The sequence below is a fragment of the Phascolarctos cinereus genome, unplaced genomic scaffold (assembly GCF_003287225.1).
Source record: "Phascolarctos cinereus isolate Bilbo 61053 unplaced genomic scaffold, phaCin_HiC Scaffold_4;HRSCAF=312, whole genome shotgun sequence".
In the NCBI taxonomy this organism is placed as follows: Eukaryota; Metazoa; Chordata; class Mammalia; order Diprotodontia; family Phascolarctidae; genus Phascolarctos; species Phascolarctos cinereus.
In genome coordinates this window covers 402,415,536-402,439,266 of record NW_027555847.1, presented here as the reverse complement: position 1 = coordinate 402,439,266, position 23,731 = coordinate 402,415,536, and the positions used below count along the sequence as shown (strand labels likewise).

Below are 23,731 nucleotides of genomic sequence, written 5' to 3'. Positions count from 1 at the left end.
TCACTTTCCCTGCCCCAGATGGGCTCTTAATCTAGGAATTCAAAAGTCCTCGCCCTCCTGACTGAGTGACAAACACAAGATCACATAAGCTATTCCTTCTGTGTGGGGAGTGAGAATGAAAAATAGAAAGGATGTCTGTAAACTGACAAGCTGAGAGCATTTTTATTTTTCTTCTTTGGGCTGAAGGATAGTTAAGCCCACTGGATATTAAAATCAAGCACCTCGGGATTTCAGCTGATAAGCATGGTATGCCTCTAATGTTTCTGCTAGTTTTTTTTTTCCTTCCCCTCCCCTCTTGCCTTTCTAACAAAGCTCAGCAAAATTCCTCAGTAAGTTAGTCTTAAAATATGACCATAAGCAACCAGAGAAAATTAATTGTGTGGGCATGTGAATGCTTAATTTCCAAATTATCAGGGTCAAATACAATTGATAACAGCTGTTTCCTATCAAATATTCCTTATTTCTGTATATTCTGGTCTAAAACATAATTCCGGGAAAAAAAAAAAGAAAGCCTGGCTTCATTCTTTGCAAGTGTGTTTTAGACATTCTTCAAGGTCATACTTTGCTCGTTGGTATCCTGGATTATGCTAAGTATAGTATCACTGAAAGTATTTCCTTAAACACTACCTTCACCCATCAAAAACAAAATCCAGAGCTCCAATTTTATAAAAATTCAAATTTCTTCACTTGGTTGATAGATGGAAATTCTGAATCAAGAGTCCAGGTAATGTACCACAGTGCTTAGTTAATGAGCAGGCCTTGTAGTTTGGAAGACCCAGGTTCAAGTATATTCTCTGACACATACAAGCTGTGCAACCTGGGGCAAGTCACTTAACTCCTCAGGGTTCTGGGCATGTCTCTAAGGTTCTGAGTGAGCTACAGATTCCCATCCACAGAAGTTTTCACACTGGGAGTTCCCCCAAAACATGAGATCACAGGTACCAGTTCATTACCCCTCCTCCTACATGCACACGCACTTAAGTAGGGTTGAGGGAGAATCAAGATTAAAATAGCATTAGGACAAAGAAGTAAATAAAATCTTGAAAAGACTCAAGACTTCACAATTCCCTAACTTCTATTGAGGTTAAAAAAATATTAAGTTGCTTAATAGTATTATTTTCTTAGTTTATCAATGTCTTAACCAGATGGTCAAAAATTTAATGCTAGAGTTCTAGATATATTTCTCAAATTCTTCCAGTCAATAAATAAGGATTTTATGAGAGGCACACGAAAGTTCAAAGTTAGACAGCTTATATTTTCATGTTTGTTTGTTTGTTTTTATTTAACCTAAGAGTTAGCAGGAGTCCTTCAACTTTTTCTTTTATCCCAAAGGTATGCTAATTTAAAAGTAACCAGATATCCTTTGACTACAGACTCTTGAATTACACTGGGGATACCACTGGTGGTAGTATTGCTAAAAGGGTTTTAAATATGATGTACATATCTATAAATATGACTATAGAGCAACAATAATTTAGGTAACTTGGGTAAACTTCCCTTGCTTTGGCTTCAGTCTGATTCTTGCCCTTATTACCTAGAAAACAGCATAATTCATTTACTTTGACCCGTGCCTGGCTAAAGTTAGACACCATTTTAAAACAATGAATTATGTGAAAAATGGAGAGGGCTAATATCTGGCAAATATCAAAATCCTAACAAATGGGCTAATATTAGTGTTCAATATACATTTCACAACACAATCTCCCCACCCCTTGTTTTAAGCTTAGTTGGCCTTTTTCTACCCAAGGATCAATTTTTTTTCTGTGTCTACTGCAAGCTTATTTAATCTCTTGAGGGTCTTTTTGGTGAGGTTTATTTATAAGGAATTGTCATGAAACAGAAGTTCTGGTGCTCCCAAATTGTAGGTTCCTGTCAAAGAAGGACTCTATTGCAGATGTTGTAGCCTTGGACTGAATATACTGGTTTGCATCTGCTCTGAGGTGGGCCACAACTTCACTTGGGTCTAACTTAGTGACTACTGGTAAATGGTGGTGAGATTTGTCTGTGCTCCAAAGGGTCTCCCTTGGAACAATCTGCAGCTACTGAGATCTTTTAGTACATTAGCAGGGTTTTCAGTTTGTTCTGAAGAGTTTTCTCGGTGCTCAGTTCAACACTGCTTCACTCATTTCATGCAGGGCTGAAATAGTTTACATTTAGAACCCGAGAGACTACTTTCCAAGACTCCATATAATCAGAGAAATTAGAAGTGGAAAAAACCCAATACATTATCCAGGACATGATTTCTCCCTATGGTTCAGCAATTAGTGTCTTTTTTCCAATCTCATTTAAAATGACCTTGCTGATGCTAACTGAGCTTCCTTCATTTACCTGGGGAGTCTATTTTCCTGATACTCACCCAACTAAGTAACATCTGTCGATTTCATTAACCTAACCCCCAACTCACCTATTTCAAGATATTCAGTTTGCCAAACACTAAAAAACTGAAAAAAAAGTATCAGATATCATCTCTTTTTTATGTTCCCTTTCAGTAGCAATTTACATGAATTTATAATGATTATGAACCCATATTTAACTTGATTAAATGAAATAGATCATCATGTATAGTTGCAGGTAGAAAGGGAAAAAAAGGAGTATTTTGAGTGCATGAGTGTATTTCTAGGCAAATGGATTGAAAAGTAAATATTCACGTTATAGAGTAGGAATGCCTATTTTCTTTTATTATGCCACTGGGCCTCACAAGAAGATAATGGTAGTCTGATTGTCAATAGTAAGTAATAGGTGATGTGGTGGACAGATTGCTGGGCCTGGATTCAAATGTAGCCATAGACATTTAATAGCTGTATGAAACTGGGCAAGTCATTTAAGCCTTTGCTTCAGCTTCCTCATCTGTAAACTTCATATAACCATAACATCTACTACCCAGGGCTGTTGTGAGGATGAACTGAGATAATATTTGTAAGGCTTTGTAAACTTTAAAGCATTATATAAATGCTTACTATTGTTTAGCTTGAATGTTGCTAAGTGTTTTTTAGTTACTCTAATTTAGAAGTATCATTTGCCCTTACCTTATTCCAAGTAAACACTTAGTCTGCTATTCTAACAGGGTAAATATGAAATGTTTTCTAGCAAATCCACTGACTTCGCTCACATATAGTTTAAGCCCTTTTCTACCCCTCTCTTTCTTCTCAATAATATGCCCCAATTAGGAGTATACTTAAATTCTACTAAGGATACCTTTTCACCCTCCAGCTTTCCTGCTCTAATCACTGGTTTTCCCACTAAAGTCACTTGACTAATGCTTCCATTTTATAGGTTTAAAAGCGTCACAGGTTGAAGTAATAAATTCTTTTATTTTCCTGTAGCCATGGTCCTTGTTCCATTTTCCTTTTTTTCCATTTTCCTACTGATCAGATATTCTTTGCCTGAGCTTGCAGTGGGGATTCACAAATTCTCAAAGCCTTATCCAGAGCAAACAATTGCATGACTATAAACCTGGGACTTATTGGGATATTAGCACTACTGATTCCAAGCTTGAAGCTCTCTTTAAATTCATGAGGCTTACTGTCCTCAACGCCACTCATCAACACCCCAAAGTTAGCATTCCATTTCCCGTTCTCTCAATCATTTAGAATTCTCTTGACAACTGAATTAAGAGTTGATACAGTGCTATGCTACTGGAGTCAGGTGACAAGAATTTGTCATAGTCACAAAGAGGTTAGTGTTTTAGGGTACACAGGCAACCAGTATGGTGGAAAATCAAATGGCTCATCCACTACATGGTTCTTCCTGATGCAAATCTAGATTACTGACTGAACTTGTGCACAGTCATGGTGAAGAATGTCTGGAATGGCACCCTACTCCTCACACTGCTCAGACTGTGATTTCACACTCCTGTTTTCGTCATGCTGATTCATTCAGACAATCCAACAGGTGTTTGCACTTAACCAGTCATACCCAAACCAAATTAGCATGTGAACCATCTGAATTTCTGCCCACATGATTTAAGTTAGCCCTAACTCAGGGGTCCCCCACTGAAAGAGATGATGAATAAAGTTCTTAAGTCAATAGAAATCTCATGAACTAAATAAGAGAAATGGAGATTTTTAAATTGTTACAAGAATAAGCCTCATGAGGGCAAAGGGCAGGTGGGCAGACAGCCATTATATCTTGACAATTTTCCATAGCCCTGGAAAGCTGACTATCACACAAAAGTGCTTATGGCATACATATCACTTTGGATTCTTATACCACAATAATTTATGATCTGGAAGAACTATAAAACACCCAGTAAATGAATAGTACTTGCCAGAAAGCTTATAGTCCCCATATGATAAAGATGACTTATCAGACAACTGATTGAGTGTCTTTAGTCTTTTGAAAGCTAGGAAGATATATTCTCTTTTATTTTTTGCTCAAAATGCCAAGAATGGTTTAAATTAAATACAAATAAGACTTCTTTTTCTCTTTGTGTATTCCCCTAAAGTCTCTTCATAAGTTTCTCCTGAGAAGTAATGAGTATTCCAATGCTAGATAATGTGGTAACCCCACTTTGTTAGCCTTAATGTCTTAGCTGGTAGATACTGTTAGCAGTTATGTTGCATAAAAAAAGACCAAATCAAGGAAACTACACAGAAAACGTTCCTACCCTTTTGGTGCTCTTTGCCTAGCATAAGAAAAACTTTGCAAGGCACTAAGGTTTAATTTCCCCTCTCCAAATTAGGCTGCATCAGGAAGATGGTATGATTCAGGTGTATCTCATACCTCTTAACAAAAAACACACAGCAACCTTATGAAAAAAAAATGTCCCAAAGATGAACCTGGAAGGTATTTATAGGCATTGTGTACAATTATTCAGTAGTAGGATTTTTGTGCCCTTTCACAGATTTATAAAATGTCTTTCCTCTAAGTTCTCACAGATTAGGTCAAGAGGCTTTGGCAGATGAAAAAGAGACGCACACCACAATGGCATTACTACTGGGTAGCCTTGGCTTTTTATAAACTTGTCAACATATTAACAAACCAGTGCAGCTAGATTTTTCCTAAGACATAAAGAAATAAAGGTATGATTCAGAAAATATTTGGATATTATGAGTTCTTCATGGTTCAATAATTTTAGAAAATAAAATGACTGGGTTTGAGAAATACTGACATTGTTGAAGGGACAAATCCATTTATATAGTTTCTTTTAAAATAATTTTTAGTATTTGGGTTATGGATCAGTTCAAAACTCAATCTCTGAGTTTGTGGAGTCTAGTAATTCACTCTAGGTTTTTTTTTTCTGTTTTACTTGAGTCTTTGATTAATCAGTAGAACATATGAACAATAGATGTGGGTAAAAATTGCTGGTTCATGATACCTTTCTTCTATTAAAGGAACAGGGAGTAGGAAGTAGAATGGAATGAGAGAGCTGCAATCACCTCTTCTATCCTCCCAACAGCAGGGAAAAATAGTCCCTGAGGAAAGTGACTCCATTTATCAGCTGAGTTGGGTAAGCTCTGCTCTATCCCTTTATCTCATCCATGTGGCAAGAAGAGCCAAAGAGTAGTAGGCACAGTAGACACAGAATCTGATGGCTCAAAAAAATCAGTTTCCTGGAATTTTGGCATCCATGTTCAACCAGCAACGGCCACTCTGTTACCTTTCCAAAGATGACTGGGCAGCCTTAGATTATTTCCTATATGGAAAAATCTTACCCAGGTGGAATTTCAATGCTTACAGACTATTAAATCCTTAATAAAAATTCAGCCCAAGTGAAAATCAGTTACTGGTTTCCATAGTGCATGTGATGTGGCTCCCTGACCGGGAAGTGAACCATGGACAACTATTTATTAGCTTGTTAAACCACATTCCAGCCACTTTTTGTGTTTTTTACCCCCTCTTCTCCAATCAGATAAACGTGCTCAACAGAGTACTCTGGATTTAAAAAAAATATGTTGGTATAGTGTCTATATTCAAAAACAGTAATTTGAAATGAGGATTTTAGCCATAAATGATTAGTGTGATTTCATATATATGTATAGATACACACACACACACACACATATATTTATACCCACATATATATGTACATACGCACAATGTCTATAGGGAGATAATGAACATGTATAAGATCTTTCTGGAAAGAATGATCCCAATAGTAATTGGAGTCCATCTGTAAGGAACTTTTCAGAGAGGATGAATTCCCTGTGGAGAATGAGACTTGAATTCTCATGAGTTTATCTGGTTTGATTTGCTTCTTTTTATTGGGCATGTATAACCCTGGAGTGAAGACTTAGGGAAATTCCCTGCCCTTATTCCCCAGTTTCTACTATGTTTCTAATTCAGGCCAAGTGGAGAATGAATCTGGTCCTGCTGGGAGTTCTGCCTTCAGCTATGCTCAGTAACTGACAGGGCTGGCATCTGGGGCAAAGAGCTGCTGAAAGGGTAGAGGAGGATAGCCCACTTCCTGGCAACAGTAGAAGGAATCCCAGTTTATGTAGATTCTCACCCCAGCTCAATAACTAAAAGGCTTGAGAGGAATTTGCTTTAACCAAACTAATGCAAAATGGATGGGGACTTCAATTTGAATTCAGTCAACAGCTACACTGATCTCTCATTTGAGTGCCAGTCTCCATTCATTATGGGAACTTGCACTTCTTCCCTTTATTTTTTGGAGAAGATTTTTGGAGGATCTGGCTATATAAAGGATCCATTTAATGAAGAAGATACCTAAACAAGGGCAAAGAGGAGTTATGCAATAAAAGAGGCTCGTGACTAAGAATAGCATAATTGTTAGTGGCCTTCTTTGTATTTAACTTCTAAAAAAATACCTCTCCACTTCCCAAGATGCACAAAATCTAGACCTGCTTCACTCTACTGCCTAAAGGATACATATATGCATGTAAATATTTTGATGGTTCATAGATTTTCACTAGAAAATTAGACCTTGTATACATTATCACCTTCCAAATAACCTGTATTATGTATACCAGGGACTAGGCATCAATTACAGAATTCAACTAATGGGAACGGAAAATAAATTGAGCAAGAGAAAGAAATGATTTGAAAGTATTCCCTGAAAACAAATGCATGGGCTTAAAAATAACCTTTCTTTTTTAGGAGAGTTCGGTTATGATAGCCTTCAGATTTTCTTGGAAGAGTTAGTTTGATTTGGCATATCCTTCGACTTTTATTTGTCTATCTTGTTTTGTAATGGGTCACACGATATTTACAGAAGGGGAAAAGACATGAATAGACAACTAACTTTTGCTGTCTTAAAAGACTGAGAGAGTCAATTGTCTTTGGGATTGAGGAGAACAAAGGTCAAGGAAATGGACATTTTTGATTCTCCCTTGGCCCTCAAAAGGATCAGGGGTGACCTGGACTGATGGGAGATTCCTGGATCCCTAAAGTTAGATGAGGAAGCAGAAATCCCTGACATAATGGGGAAGATGGTTAGTCCTCCTTAAGGCCATCCTCACTGAACTGTTTGTGTGAGAGAATTAGAAGGATGTTACAAGATGAAAGTATTTAAGAGTGAATGGAGTGATTGGCTCAAGAAAGGACCCAAATGCAATCACTGCTATGTGTAGGCAGATGAGTCAGTCAAAAAAACGAGGGTGCTACATTTTATACAGAGTTAAAAAAAAATACTGCTTGTGCATTGAATCTTCTTTCCATATCTTCTTCCCTCTGCACCCAGAGAAATGGAAGGCAAAGAAATTGGGGTTGTAGAAAAAGGCAAGGTAATTAAGGAGATAGCAAAAATGAAAGAAAAAGGAAATGGAAGAGAAGAGAAATGAAGTAAAATGAAGAGGAAGAGGGAGAGAACAAGATGTGAGGGATATAATCAGGACTATACCTTATGCATCTAGGAACAGTTGAAATGTCAAATATTGAGACAAAACCATACATGAACATTTTGTTGTTATTTTACATGTTTGTTAAAAAATAAAAAAAAATAGAATTGGGGAAAGATGGAACAAATAGGCAGGGGGAGAAAATGGTGTGGACAAAAGACAAACCTCCCTGACTTTACCAGCTAAAAGCTGGCTCTACTTAAGTGTATGTAAACAATTCACATGATATCTAGTATATATTTGGACTTGTGAAACTCCCTAGTTAATCTACCATGAACTTTAATCCACCTCTTCATTCTGGAGTTGTTGTTTCTTTTCATACTTATTCTAAGGGGAATTCTGCCCCCATCTCACCCATAGCATTAAATCTTCCTATATGTGATGAGTGGGTGATAATTCTGAGCAAAGGACACATACATACTCTTAAAGACTCTGTAACAATTGCATATCAACCCCTAAAAGACACACACACACACACACACACACACACACACACACACACACACACACATCTATGCCTTTAAAATAAATGTAATAAAGCAGTTTAATAGGACACTGGGGACTGAAACTCTGAGGAAACATCACTGTTTAAACTTCACCACCAAACAGCAGAGCCATAAATTTTGCTTACTAAGCCTCTGAGAATTTAAAACTGTCAAGTACCTGAGACCAGGGAGAAGAGTACCAAGTGCCCCTAACATGCCTCACTGCAGGGTACACTGGTTGCTTGGGACATGAAGACAGAGTGCATTCTCTTTCCAAGTCCAGGTTTGGCTTTGGCAAATGTAAGCATTTCTTTGAAGCCAGCTCTCTGTATTTTCCAGAAACGTATTTTTCTGCACATTTTAACAACCTTTTCTGTATGCCTCTTTCACAAGTTACAGAGCACTAAAAGAAAAAAAAGAGAAGGAACAAAAATAAGGGGATTGAAATAATTCCTCTGAAGTAATAATTTTAGAACAAAATTCAATATGGAAGTTAAAATGTTATATAATTGTTAACAGTTCTAACATGGTTATAACAAAACTTAGTGGACCTCAGATGTAATTGTTTTAACTAAATATATTGACTATCTTTTAGAAAAGGATTTTGAGTACATACTGGCTTTCAGTACCAGGGGATACTTGCTGGCAGACCAGAGCAGCATAGGCAGAACAGCCTTGAAACACGGGACTCAATGAGCATGAAAGTGACATTGGCTGCTGGCTCTGTGGGACCTGTCCAAGACTCATTGAATTCCTGTGTTTTCTGAGCCTTTGCTTGGTTAGCTGGTTATGTCTGCTCCTGGCTGTTTCTTGCTTGACATGCACCATCCCTGTTTCCTCTCCTGATAGGTTATAGATGATCTCCTGCTTAAATAACACAGCTTCTACTTGGTGAGTACTCACTCTGTGCTCCTTTCTCAATAGTTTTTGGGTTTTTCTTTTCCATCCCCACAACTATAGAATGATTTTGTTGCCAAGACTAGGCCTCACAATACTCTTTATCCCACCTTACCACGAGGCCGTTAAGGGCTGGGCCAATGTGACAGAGATCACCAACATAGTACAGAAGCTAAAGAGTGGAAGCAGGAGAAAAGAAGAAAGGAATAATGCCTGGGAGTGAGACCAAATGGCATCTCACCAGTAGATGCTGTCATGTTATACTGGAACTTATTTGAGGCTTCACTGAAAGAAAAAACACAGGGCCAACTGGCATATTCCACTATTTGATGCAAAAATCCATGAGCTCTACCAAGCTTCACACAGGAGCCGTTGTCCCAGAAAGCCAACTACTAGTGCATATACATACCCCTGAAAGCAAAGCACTTAGGTACCTTATGTTTCCCTGAGAACAGAAGATAAATAGTTTCAGTTTCATGAGGTCACATGACTCACATAAGAATGACTTCCAGATAAAAACCAGGAATATTTTAAAAGGGGTGAGGTGGAGGAACTTGGCTATTACCATGGGACAAGTGTCCTATGAGGCTAGATCTTACAGCTCAAACAGTGTCAGGTAGTGGCTTTGGAACTAGGGAAAAATGATTCTACTGTATAATAAGCTCAAAAACATCTAGGCAAAGTTCCTAAAGGTTCCAAAGTGGATGATACCGACCCCTGGGGGGCACTGGAATGATCCAGTGGGTGGTAGTAGCCTTGGGTGCAATTGGGGGACATTGAATAAAAAATAATGGGGCAGTGGAAGCATAAAGAAAGAAGATAAGAAAATTTTGAAAAACTGTTCGTACATGTTTCATCTTATGTGTAACAGAGTTAAAATCATAGTGATTACATTATTTTTCAAGTAAATACACAAAATGCAAGTTATACCTGATCAGTGATCAAGGCTACCATCAGGCCTTAACAAGTAAGTGTTGGCAGGTAAGCATGTCACACATTGTCGGGAAGTCCAGCATATATCACTGGGAATATGTGTGTGTAATGACTTGTTTATAATATACTATATGGTTACATGATGCAATATTGCATCAACAAAATTTCAATGCAGGAAAAAATGCACAAATTTAAAATAAATTATTAAATGTAAGATGCAACATTTAAAATATTTTATATATTTTTGAAATGATGCAAATTTTTTCAAAAAACATTAAACGGTTAAAGAAAGTAGATTCCCCGGGGTGGGGGGGGGGCACTGAGTAATTATTTTTTTGAAAAGGAGACAGTAGGCCAAATAATTTTGGGAACCTCTGCTCTAGACTGACTATTGCTCAGTTCTTCTTTATACTGGTCTTTCTCGACCTGGGGATTGGAGAATTGAGACTAAAGGTAGAGATATCCAAACCCATGTTTGTGGCCCAAGTGACTGAAACTTATATCAGTGGAGTGAGTGATTTTCTATATTCTTGGCCCAGTCCTGCTCCTGAGGCCATATTTCTCTTCTCATTGTAGCTATAATAATCAAGGAGAAGCAACAAAGTATAGGGGGATAAAGAGCTGGTCTCTTAGCTAAGAAGACTTAGAGATTAAAAATTGCAGAAAATGTGATGGATGACTTGCATTGGTAAAATGAATTTCCTAATCTGGGAATTCAGTATACAATTAAAATCACAGGTCCAGCCCCTATTCCTATCCTATTGATAAATAGAGGGAGTGTATAACTAGTAAGCTCTAAATGTCTATTTGATGGTGGCTGTGCTTAAGACTTGAGTTTTACATTTTAGGTGTAAGTGCTTCATGTTAATCGTAGTATTTCAATCAGGAATATCATAATAAAGGCCATGCAATCAATTTAATGTTTTCAGAAATCTAAATGTTTTTCCTCTTTCCTATCTTTAGAAGTAACTAAGTTATGGAAGGTACAAAATATTTTTGAATCCTATCCTTTACATCAAACTGCTACCGCATATTGACTTAGAAAAATCACAAATTAATATTGTCTATATTGTATTTTTATTTATTTTGTTAATCATTTTCCAATTGCATTTTAATCTAGTGCAAGCCACATAAGCAAATTGAGAATCTCATTTTGCATATAATCCTAATTACTGATTATCCCAAAGTTATGCACTTGAGTGGCCCTGGTAGAGTCACTTCTTCATGTTTTAAAAATCTCCTATTTCTCAAATTTAAAAATAGTCTTTAATGACCATTTTAGACAAGATATCTCAGTTAGATGCCCTAATATCCTGATGGCTGGTACAAATTCCCGTTAAGTATTTTCTCATAACTTGTGTCAACCCAAAGAAGATATTCAACTGAATTCAATCAGGCACTAGGCAGAGTAATTTATTCATATATTCTTTTTTATTTTGAAGATGATGCTCCTCACGGATATCACTATCCATGTGATTTTTCTTTTAAATGAGAAGCAGTGTATTATAGTGAAAGGAACACTGGAGTTGAAGCCAAGGGATTTAGATTCCTGTGGGAACATTGGTACTACAACCATATGCACATCACCTAAGGTCTCTGTGACCAGTCCTCTATACAGGGCAGTTTTTTAGTAAATGTTCAGTGTTGGGCCTCAGTCCATTCTGAAAAGATACATAGTGTCTTTGAAAAGAATAAAATAAATTAACTTTGAAAAAGAATTAATTTAGCACCTTCTTTCATACCTACTGGAATGACATTCTAGCAATTAATCAGAATTGAGATATACCCACCTCTGACCAGGCAGACACAAGCCATTGTAGTTTCTTGTGCTTATGGCAGCGTTTAAGCAAACAGGCTTCCTGAGTTTGGGGTTTCATTTCTGTGAAACAGCCAGCATCAGGCAGAATCTGAGCCCGAGCGGACGGGTTAGTGCTCTTACAGGTCACTGATCTCTTTTTCCATCCTTTCCCACATGTTCTTGAACACTAAAGAAGAGCAACGAGTAAATAACGGGAAGAAAAATCCAACAAAGGAAAATATACTAGGCTGGCGTGTGGGTTTTCAGGAGGAAGCCTCTAAAAATGGCATCAGTAAAAGCAAGGTTTTAGAAAGAGGCACTGACCTCATTTCTCTGCCCCCTGCTTGCAGTCTGAATAACTTACCTCTGACCAGGGCCCTGCACTCCAGGCTGGTGGGCAGCTCTGAGTATTACAGATCTGTCTGCTGGGAGGGATTGGCTGAGGGCAAAGACTGGCAGAGACCACCTCTGATTTGGAGTGAATCCGCTGCATACACTGAACCAGCCTAGATTGCTCTCCTATGCCACAGGTCAAGCTGCAGGTGCTCCAGTTCCCCACTGACCAGCTAGGAGAAGACATAGCAAAAGTCATCAAGATCTGTAAATATCCATGCCAGAAAGAAGGTAATTATATTCAGTGTTTCTATTTTAAATAGTTTTATCATTCTTAGTAGTAATTTCCTACAATAACACTACTAGGTAAACTCAGATTTTTTTTTTCCACACTGAAGAAGTAATATTTTCCAGGTAGGCGATCCAGTGGATTGAGTGCTAGACCTGGGTTCAGGATGACCTGAGTTCAATTCCAGCTTCATCTATTTACCGGCAGTGTGATCCTGGGCAAATCATTTAACCTCTATCTACCTCAGCTTCCTTATCTGTAAAACTTGATAAAAATAATAATAACCTCTACCTCCCAGGGTTGTTGTTAGGCTAAAATGAAATAAAGGAGAAAGGGAATAAGCATTTATGTAGCACCTACTATTTGCCAAACATTATGCTAAACACACTTTTACAAATATCACCTCATTTGAACCTCACAAGAACTCTGTGAAATAGGTGCTACAATTATCCTCATTTTACAGTTGAGGAAACTGAGGCAAATAGAGGTTAAATGACTTGCCCAGGGTCACATAGCTAGTAAATGTTTGAGGCTATGTTTTAATCCAGCTCTTTTTCACTCAAGATCCAGTACTATTATCTACTGTGCCACCAGCTGCCTCTATATTTAAAGATGGTATTTATAAAGTGCTTTGCAAGCCTAAAAGTGCTATATAAATGTAAACTGCTATCATTATCATCATTATCATCATTATCATCCAATTCTGTCCCACTGACTTACTTCCCTTATGAATTCTTCTCTTCCTTTCATCAACTCTTTTTTACCCTCCAATATGGAGAACTATTTTTCCAAAATTAAGAAAGACAAGTCCTATATGTATTCTAGATGTGAATGAGAAACATCTTTCTCTGTTTTAATTCATCTTTGTGGAAGCCCTAAAATATTATATACTAAGTAAATTTATTTCATAAGCACATTTCCATTATGCATTTAATGAACCCAAATAGCCCAATGTCACCAATGCTTATCTTTTTTTTAATATCAATTTCCTCCTTGTTATTCTATGTGACCCTGAATCATGGTCTACCATGTCCTCAGAAGGATAAAAATAATAAATAATCCTAAGAACAAGGAAAAGACATATGGTATGTGAAAGTAGGCCATAGGATTCACCTATGGAAATATCACTGAAGATATGTAGCACTAAAAAAGGAGATTGGTTGGACATAAAGAGAGGGTATAAGATAAGAGATGGACAGCACAAGTCACACTGTTATTGATGATGTATTAAAAGACAAAGAGCAAGACCTCCAGAATATTAGGTAGGTAATCCATGGAGAATTTCTGGAAAGACACAGGCAAGAATTCTAAGGATGAAAAGGACTGGCTGAGTTGTGATCTGCATTGAAGGTATGAGTACTCACACTCATGATATCATGATCTATCAAGGTATAAATGTATTTTCCAATTGAAGAAATTGAGGCAAAGGTGGAACAACTTGCCAAAAGTCATGCTAAGGTAGCTCCAATGAGCTCCTGTGGAATGGGAACTGAGGTCTATTTGAACAGTGAGACAAACAAAATGTTAAAAAGGACTTATGTTCTAAGACCTCCAAACTATGTTATGTGAACGTCCTGGAGTAAAATGCAGGAAAACAGGCTCTGTGGTTGTCCTAGATGTGAAACAGAAGTCACTATACATGCTTTAGTCTGCCTCTGTCTATGTCAGGTCTAAAAGATTATCTATTAAGTGTGTTTCCTAAACAGACATCATTATATTTGTGAGAAATCATGGAAAATCTGAAATGTTAACTTTTGTACCCAAAATAATAAAACAATATAGTTCCTTATGAACTGTCCCATTTTAACTGTGGAAAAGGTTTCAGCTTTCCAGCCCAAATGGGGCTAATCCATTTTTTAAAAAAAATTAAAGACATTCTCAATCAATCTATCCTTATTATGAATGCCAGTCCTTCAGCATGTGCTGCTTGGCTTTTTCATCCATTGATAATCCCTCCCCTTTTTCTGTCTTCGTTATCCCTGTTTGCATTGATGGTGGTTTCTACCTTCTCCTCCTTTCTTATATCTGTTCTCCCTTTCCTAAAGCCTTATAAATTATAATTGGTGTGTCCACACAGGGGTTGCAACAGACATCTTGGCTGCTTCAAGGCTTTTCACACCTTCTTGTTAAGTCCTTCTGTCTCCACCGTCTTAAGCCATTCCAATTGTGTTGATCCAGTCTCTCCCCTCCCCTCTTGACTGCACATCATTAAGAAACCCTTCTCTTGAACAAAGCTCATTCATACTGTATCTGGAAACTCAAAGTGTCTGTTCTGTGTCATAGGCAGAGCTGTGGGAGAAAAGTCTTGATTTCAGCTCATGAAACAGTCAAAGTCAACACAAGAGCCTGCCCTTTGCCATTTCGTGTTTCTGTAGCTCCTTGATCTTCAGGAGTAATTTCCCAAAACTACCTGCATACAGTAGCACACCAGCTGTCATGTTGGTTGGCTCTAGTATAGTTCTGCTTTTTTTTTTTCCCTAAGTCTCCAAGTCTCCAATCTGAACAAAATAAAGGGCTGGTAAAGTGTCAAGTCAAAGTTATGGTTCCAATTTCAGACATTAAAAGATTGAGCCATACATAGTCAGTACTTTCCATCAGCTCAGTCACTTACCCATGAGACATATGCTTTTGTCTCCCAGGAGTGCCTGGAGAAATGCTAGGGTTTTATGGTCTTCAAATGCCAGGTTAGATAGTATTTTCTGGCATCATTTGTTTCATTTTTAGGCCCCATTTGCCACCATTCACCAACTGTTTCTCAAGAAAGCTACAAACCATTTAAAAAATTCTTTTTTATGTCAATAACATTTTGGTTCCAGACTTGGGATACTTCCTTTCAAGATGCAAAATTCCGACATGGGTAATTGATTTAAGTAAAGTGTCTTGACATAAAGCTGCCACACAAGCAGGCATATTATGTTTTGGCTAAAATCCAAACTCTGGGATAATGTCAACATTAGATGACACCTTAAGCATTAGGCAAAAAGTTCATCCTGTAAAGAACCAATACAGAGGATTTGCTTATTTATTGGGCTGAAAAAAGTGTCAGATACTTACTCAAAGTGATAACTACTGCTTTTTAGTAGTTGTGACTTTAGGATAACAATGCTATAAAATTTTGTCTAGCTTTTGAAAATTTAAGATCAATCAGGTCTTGTGCTATATACCATTTCCCCCTAAATTTACTGTAAGGAAGGACTAATTACAATGAATAAGCACATGTTTAAGCTAAGCCTTTACTTCTAAATCACCATGGTATAATTTTTTTTTTGTCTCTGATATCTCATTGAAGGCAAAACATAATGCTTATCTTGATACTTTGATTTACTGCAGCACAGACCTCAGTATAAGGTAGAGTCCATCTTGGAAACTGTCCAAAGGATTTATTTTTAGTTAATAGAATTACAGAAGGACCTCATTATAACATTATTTCCCCCAGTAACACATTCTTTCAGTTTAGAGTGTGGAAAGGAATAAACTACGGTTCTGGAATACACATAATTTTACAGTACTGACATTTATTTTTCTTCCTCTAAAGTCTTCCTTCATTCCCAAATCATGGCATGGAGGTGCCCTGGGTTTACCAAGGCTATGCCAGCAGATACAAAGACCTGGCAGGTCCTACTGTGGGTCAAAGGCTTCAAGTAAATACCTGGATATGGATTCTGTGGGTCTTTGGAGGAGCAGCTCTGCCCTATTCAGAGTGGCTCATCACCACAAAGTTAGACACTAGGTAATATGTGTTTGCCACAGCAGCTGTTACAGAAGCAAGACTATATCTTTTTCTCTGTACTATTTTTAGGCAGTTTATAAAAACCTCTCTTGTAGTCTCACTTCACATTAAGAAATTTTAGGTGATCTCTGCAATATAAATTATTCCTGGGAAACATTCTCATAAACCTAATCCTTCAACTATCTGACAATGGTTATCTGCATGATTCTTGAGCTAACACAGATGAGGAACTAGATTCACTTTCTTATCATTTATTTAAAAAGAAAACAACTTCTTGTTATGCAGTAAGTCCTTAAAACCCTGCCAGTTAGGATATCTGTCTTTTGTGTAGAGAAAATTTAAATGAAAATGCAAGGGAGACCATATGTTCAACATGTGTAATGTCTTAGGATTAAAATCATCTTAAATCAATAAACACTAATCACCTGCTTTGGGTGGTGAACTATGCTAGGTAATATGTATATATACACAGTTCCCTGTCTTCAAGGAGTTTACAATTGTCCTGGGGCTCTACCCAGGACATTCAGATAAGTAAATACAAAGTCATTTGAGGAGAAGAAAGTACTAACAACCATGGGTTGGCTGAGTGAGTAGAAAAAGGTGGCATTTGACCAGGAAAACTAGGGATTCTAAGAAGGGAGAGGAAAATGGAAGGCGATCAGACCTGGAGGACAGTCAGTGGAAATGCCATGGAACTACACATGTAGCCGATGACCTACACCATTTTATTCCATGTAATGCTGCTGGGGAGGAAGCACTTAAATATGTGCCAATTGGGAAATCTACTTGTTTATAGTGAAACTTCAGAAATCTGTTTAAAGAGGAAATATAGATGTAGCCCCTGTGCTCAATAGTCATGGTGTCTGAGGGGTGGATGCATCAACACCCTGCCCTTGAACAGCTCAAAACAAGAAATCATTAGGATGAAAAACACAAATTGGATTTGAGAAAGGATCAACAAACCAGCCAGGTAAACTGAGTCTGCAAAGACTGGGAGTAGGAGACCAAAGGAAAGAGAGTGGTACTCCTGGGGGATGGGATTCCACAGAGGAGAGGATTCTTGTTCCTTTTCATCTTGGCCAAAAGGCTGAGAAGTGATGGAGAGGAGTTCTTGGGGAAAGAGAACCCACTGAGCAGTTATCTGAGGACTGGGGGTGGGGGGGAAAAGAGGAGGGAAAAAGAACAGCATCTAGTTTCTCTACAGTCAGTCATGACCAGTGGCAGCTGAGGAAAGAAACTGGTCTGGAAAGTAATGGTAGGAAGCCCAAAATGAGCTCATTGGACTTGAAAACACAACAATCAACAAGAACCAAACTTGCAAGAGCCAGAAAGATTTTGACTCTTGGAGTCAATCATGAGGCAGCAAGGTGGTCTGGAGGGTAAAGCATTGGACCTGGAGTCAGGGAGATGAGTTCAAAGACGGCTTCAGTCACTTTGGGAGTGACAGTAAGCCACTGTGAGTTTTCTTTTTATTTCCTTCCTTCCTTCCTTCCTTCCTTCCTTCCTTCCTTCCTTCCTTCCTTTCCTTCCTTCCTTCCTTCCTTCCTTCCTTCCTTCCTTCCTTCCCTTCCTTCTTTCCATCTTTTCTTCCTTCCTTCCTTTCCTTCATTCCAACCTTCCTTCCTCCCTCCCTTTCTCTCTTTTTTTCTTCATGTTATTTGTGTAGGGAAGTTGCTTTTTGATGCTTGAGAGGGTGGGTTAGACTGCCCGGTACAGATCTCCCAGAATTCTGCATGGGTGCGCTGAAGCAGAAAAAAATAGTAATATAGTACAGCTGATTAGAAATGAAGGTCATGAATTCACATCTTGGCTTTGATTTTGGGTTTGTCACTTAACCTCTCAGGCCTCTATTTCCTCATCTTTGAAAGAAGAGGAATGGTCTAGATTGGTGGTGTCAAATTCCAACAGGAGCCACTATGCCATATATACAGATCCCTGTGGGCTTTCTGCCAACCTAGAAAACCACATATTAATATTATCTATTTTTATTGCATATTTATTTTGTTAAATATTTTCTGACTATGTCTAGTTTGGGCACTATTAGGAAAGTTGTGGGCCAAATGTGGCCCATGGGCCTCATGTTTGAAACCTCTGGTCTAAGATGATTTCTTCAGTTCTTCATAGCCCAAAACCCTTCATTTATGAGAAGGTAGCACAGAAACCTTGTGTCCTGATGGTAGAAGGGGGAGGTTGCATAAGCCACAATTTGCATGTGAAGCAGCATAAGGTAATAGAAGACAGAGAAAGTCACAGTCATGGAATATCAGAGCAGAAAGAGTCCTCTGAGATCACTCAGTCCAACCTTCACTCAACGCTATAAATTCTATCTCGAACAAATGTCCTTGGCATGTGGTCATCAAACAAATGCTTAAACCTAGAATTCAAGAGGGAGCACGTTGGTGTTGTGACCCCAGTTGTCATTCACTCTATAGCTCACTTTCCTCATCTATTAATTTGTATTTTACTTTTTATCCATCTCCCAGGACTAGTCAACAAGGTTAAATGGGATTTATTAAGTGTCTCTGTCTTGGCAATCTGTTACAACAGTGAACGTGGTGAGAGTCATGTCCTCAAAGAGCAGAAAGATTTTAACATTAAGTAAATATGTAAATGAATACTGTGTACAATCCCTAAGCTACTACCTATGTAGACTGCCATCTTTTTTACATGACTGATTGGAAAAAACATTCGGTGTCTTAATATTCCCAGCATCCAAGCCCTCCAAAGGCTACAGTTAAATGTCGAAGGAAATGGAGGACAACCTGCCCAGAACTCAGCAATCACATTTTCCTCTGCAGTCTATTTGGACAGATGTTCTGGTCGCTGACTGGACAACCTAGGATTGGGCTGTCTGCTGGAACACTTCCTCATCCAGCCTCACTGCCTGAAGGTGGGCCCCCGAGCCTTTTCATCTCAGCATGGAGAGCTCATTACTGACAACTGGTTGGCAAAGAAGCAGGGGCCTAACATTTGGAAAGGAGGAAACCTGGATTGGGAATCCAGCTCCTTGATGAGGGAACCAAAAACCATGTCTACTGGCACACCAGGGCTTATAACTTTACAATTCCTGCATTTCTCTGTGCCTGAAAAGTTAGGATCGTGAAACTGAAGTTGATGTTTGTAATGAGCTAAATAAATCCAGGCATTGAATTGTTTCAATCTTCAAAGACAAGATGTCTTTGCTGAATCATGCAAAGCTACCCTGCTACATATCAAGAACTGAACAGGAATAAGGTGCCATGGGTGTTAATTTTATGAACTGAGAAGGCAAGAGTGGGTCCGATCCTCACTCTTGTGGGCCAAGATACTATTTTTAATGGGTTTGCCTGTTTCAGTATCCTGTCATCAGATCTTATCTTTAAAAGGATTAGCAAGATCTATCATCCTTGTATTTACAGTCTGAAGGATGGGGAAAATGAAATCATGTGAGACATGTGCTTACAGAAAGTGACCTCAGTGTTCTTAAAATCTGCCTTATTAGTCCCCTGTCTCAGTTTAAACCCTTCAATGTTCAGCAGAACATTGAGGGTGTCTCTCTTCTATTAACTTAAATGAAAACAACATCAGCTTGTAAAAAATAAAAGGAAAACCATCACACCCAAGAGGATGCTGAGCTCTGGCACTCTTAGAGGTGCCCATATTTCTAGTACAGAGTGTATATTTAAGTAGATGAAAGTCCTAGAGATACCACCCCACCCTACCAATATGAGTATTCCTGCCACTGTCTGATATACACAAAGTTTTAGGGAGATTTTTAATATGAAATAATCGATTAAAAGTAAGGATAAAAATAATAATCCTTAGGAATAGGCATTCTATTGATGTATAAAATTAAATACATGTCACATACATAAATGTAACATGCATATACAATTACATATAAAATAGAGATAAAAACGCAAGGTAAATTTGGGAGGGATAGCAACTAGGGGGATCAGAAAAGGCTTTTGGAGCTGAGTTTTGAAGGCAATAAAGATTCTAAGACTTAGAGGCGAGGAGGGAATATTATTGTCTTTAGATAATTATAGCTCACCTTCATATTGTGCTTTAAGAGCTACAAAATGTTTTATAATATGAATTGTCCTGCTTGATGCTCATAGCAGTATGAGGAAACTGAGTCTCAGAGAAGCTAAGGGACATGTACAGGATCACACAACCAATAAATGTTGGAGGCAAGATTTGAAAAATAGTTCTTCTTGGCTCTAAGAATAGCATGGTATATCATCCTCTAGGATGAGACCTTCCAAAACCAAATCTTTTGGTCTCAGAACCCCTTTATACTTTCAAAAATTATTGGGTTTGTGTAAGTTGTATCTATCAAAACTTACTATATTAGAAATTAAAACATCTTAGTATTATTATGAAAATAGTTTTGATTTCACAGGCCTTTTCCCCCCCTTAAAGAGTTTTGGGGACCCCCAAGGATTCCTGGACCACACTTTGAGAGCTGCTTCTCTATACCACACCATCTCTGGATAGAGACACTAGAATTAAAGCCTTGTCCCTTTGTTCTGCCTGTGACCTGTCCTCCAAACTAAAGAAAAGTCACCATATTACTGTATGTGTTCAGTCAGTGTAATGTATACAAACCATCTTGCTATTGATTGTAAAACTTTGGGCTATAAACCTTATACTTGTGAGTAAAAGAGCAAGCTGGGGAAAGAGCGTCCTGGGCTGTTTGCCTTTTTTCTAACCTTTTCATGAGGCAGGTTGCAGCTGAGATTCTGCTTTGATAGTATTCCTTCTCCTCTCTACCCCAGGCATCCAGTTCCTTGACAACTCTCATCAATTACTCCTGGATCTGTTTTCTGGGGTGGCCAAGTAGAACTAATTGAATCTCTTTTCCCTGATGACAGGGAATTTCATACCTTTCAGGTATTTGAAGACATCTACCCATATATGGTTCCCCCTTAATTTTCTCTTCCTCAGGCTACATGTTCTTAGCTTTCAGCCTTTCTCTGTGTAACCTGGTATCTAATCCCTTGTCTTCTAGGGGTGGCAGAAGCATATGGATGTTGAGAATGCAGTGCTTCTGGTTAAAGGTCTTGGGAGAGCCATGAGGTCAGTCTGCTCCTCACATGCAGAACTACTAAGTGCATATATGAAGACATAAGAGATAGCTGATGGCTTAGATAGAGTGCTGAAGAGGAGTCAGGAAGACTTGAATTCAGATTCGCCTCAGGCACTTACCAGCTGTATGACTCTGGGCCAGTCACTTCACTGCTATCAGCCTTAGTTTCCTTAATTATAAAATGGGGGAAATAATAGCACTTACCTCCCAGGGTTGTTGTGAGCATTAATTAAGAGATTTGTAAAGTACTTAGCACGATGCCTGTCACTTAGGAGGTGCTTCATAAAGGCTTTTTCCCTTTCCCCCTATGTTGTCATGAAGACCAAATGAAATAATGTGTAAAGTGCTTTTCACACTTTAAAGCATATAGTGTTATTATATATTATATATAGCTATTATTATTATTATTATTATAAAAATTTACAGCATCTATTGAAAAAATCCAGCCTTTTTAACCATCTTGATTTGAGGGCTGATCAATTGTAAATCTTATAAAATTATATATGGAAATCTTACAAAACTCTAATGCAATTTATCCACAAGACTAATTTGAATTCAAAACCATGTTGTTTTTAATCTCTCTATGATGATTCTTTAGAGGCAATGGTGTAGTGGAAAGAACATTTCATATGGAACTAAAAGACTTCCCTTTCAGTTGCTGGTCTGCCATCTGTGTGACCTGGGGCAAGTCACAACCTCTCTGAGCCTCAAATTCCTCATTTGTAAATTTAAATAGTTGTCTTATCTAACACCCAGGTTGTTGTGAGTGAAGTGCTTTCTAAATCTTAAAGTATTATATTAGCATACCTGACCATGATAATAGCTAATATTTAGTCCTTTGCAAAGTACTTTAATACGGTATTTAATTTTGTGAATATTTTATTCACACTATATTATGTATATGTATATGTATATGTATATGTATATGTATATGTATATGTATATGTATATGTATATGTATATGTATATGTATGTGTATATGTATATGCATATGTATAAAATCTCTCCCACTAGCACATGAGTTCCTGAGGACAGGGGCTGTTTTGCTTATTTATGTGCATCAAGTGCTTAGCATAGAGACTGATCCATGCCAGGCGCTTAGTAAATGCTTGTTGATGGATAAAGATGAAGTATGCTGTAGTGAATATGTTGGACTTGGAATATGGAAAACCCAGCTTTGAATCTTGCTTTAGATATTAGCTACAATACTCTGGATAAATCATTTACATTATTCTGGCTTTCGGTTTTCTCATCTATAAAATGAGGAAGTGGGACTCGGTGACCTATAAGGTCCCTTTTTTTTTTCAGGTCCTAATCTATGATCTTAGGATTTATTGATGGGATGCTTATAAAAGAATGTGATGTTTTTAAGTTCTAGCAGAGTTGAGCCAAAGTAGTCAGACAGAAGTGAGAGGTCATCAAAGTGAGTCTTTCTTTTCTTCCTTCCTTCCTTCCTTTCTTCTTTCCTTCCTTTTTACCTACAAAATAACTTTGAAAGTAGCACAAGCAGTTTGCTATTCTGTTTAAAGTCAACATCACTGGGTCAGTATCTGGGTTATTTGGTCTATAAACTAGGGTGTCTGTCTCTCATATGCATAGATATATGTGTATGTATGTGTGTATATATATGTTTCCTGAGAAGCACCTTTTCACCTCGATGCATGTATAATTACTTATTAATATTCACACAAATTTATCAGATATGGAATTACTGTCATGGTCTTCTAAGATTCTGGAAGGCATACAAATATGTTAGAAGACTTAAATATTAGGATTATTCTACCAGAGTTTCCTTTTTGGGGAAGTTCATGGCTGTGGAGTTAATCTTTGGCCAACTTAATGCATAAATTTTGTATTGTTGTTTTGTAGGTAGAGATGTAAAATGAACTCGGACAGCCAGCTACATAGAAGAGAAATCTCTGAGAAATTAGAAAAACTAGAATGAGGGATAGAAGACTGAACCTTGAAAAAGCCCATAGAGGGAATACACTTGAGCCACAAAAAGGTCAAATATGTGGAAGAATCAGAAGAGCATATTTTCACTCCTACAGTCTCCTCAGCTGATTTTGTCATCTCAATTCCTTTAATAAATCTGGTTCATTGTACATTACTCCCCCTGCCATAGTCTGTGATCCATCCATTCAGGCTAGCCTTCTCTCTGTTCCCCACACAGAACATTCCATCTCCTATCTGTGTGCCTTTCCTTGGCCATCCCTCATTCCTGGAATGTGCTTCCTCCCTGTCTCTGTCTCGTGGATCCCTTTATTCCTTTGAGATACAACTAAAGCATCACCTTCAGTGTGAAGTCTTTCCTGCTTTCCCCTACACCCAAATGTTAGTGACCTTCCTCCCAAACTACCTTGCGTCCAACTTCTTTATATGTCTTTATATTTATT

At 37.9% G+C, this 23,731-nt stretch overlaps 1 protein-coding gene and 1 long non-coding RNA gene across 2 annotated transcripts in view; one reads left to right on the top strand and one right to left on the bottom strand.

Annotated features, from left to right (window-relative positions):
• ADAMTS16 (ADAM metallopeptidase with thrombospondin type 1 motif 16) overlaps positions 1–23,731 on the bottom strand; it is a 246,212-nt gene that overhangs the window by 8,470 nt on the left and 214,011 nt on the right. Inside the window, exons 19-21 of the mRNA XM_021004427.2 lie at positions 12,277–12,478; positions 11,905–12,099; positions 8,463–8,687 (exon numbers count right to left, since the gene is read on the bottom strand). Of these exons, the coding sequence (XP_020860086.1) occupies positions 8,463–8,687; positions 11,905–12,099; positions 12,277–12,478 (622 nt within the window). The remainder of the gene's footprint in view (positions 1–8,462; positions 8,688–11,904; positions 12,100–12,276; positions 12,479–23,731) is intronic.
• LOC110220412 (uncharacterized) lies at positions 1,231–23,445 on the top strand. Its single transcript, XR_002327863.2, has 4 exons — positions 1,231–5,449; positions 9,134–9,175; positions 12,443–12,536; positions 23,205–23,445. It is a non-coding gene; the product is annotated as an uncharacterized LOC110220412 (long non-coding RNA).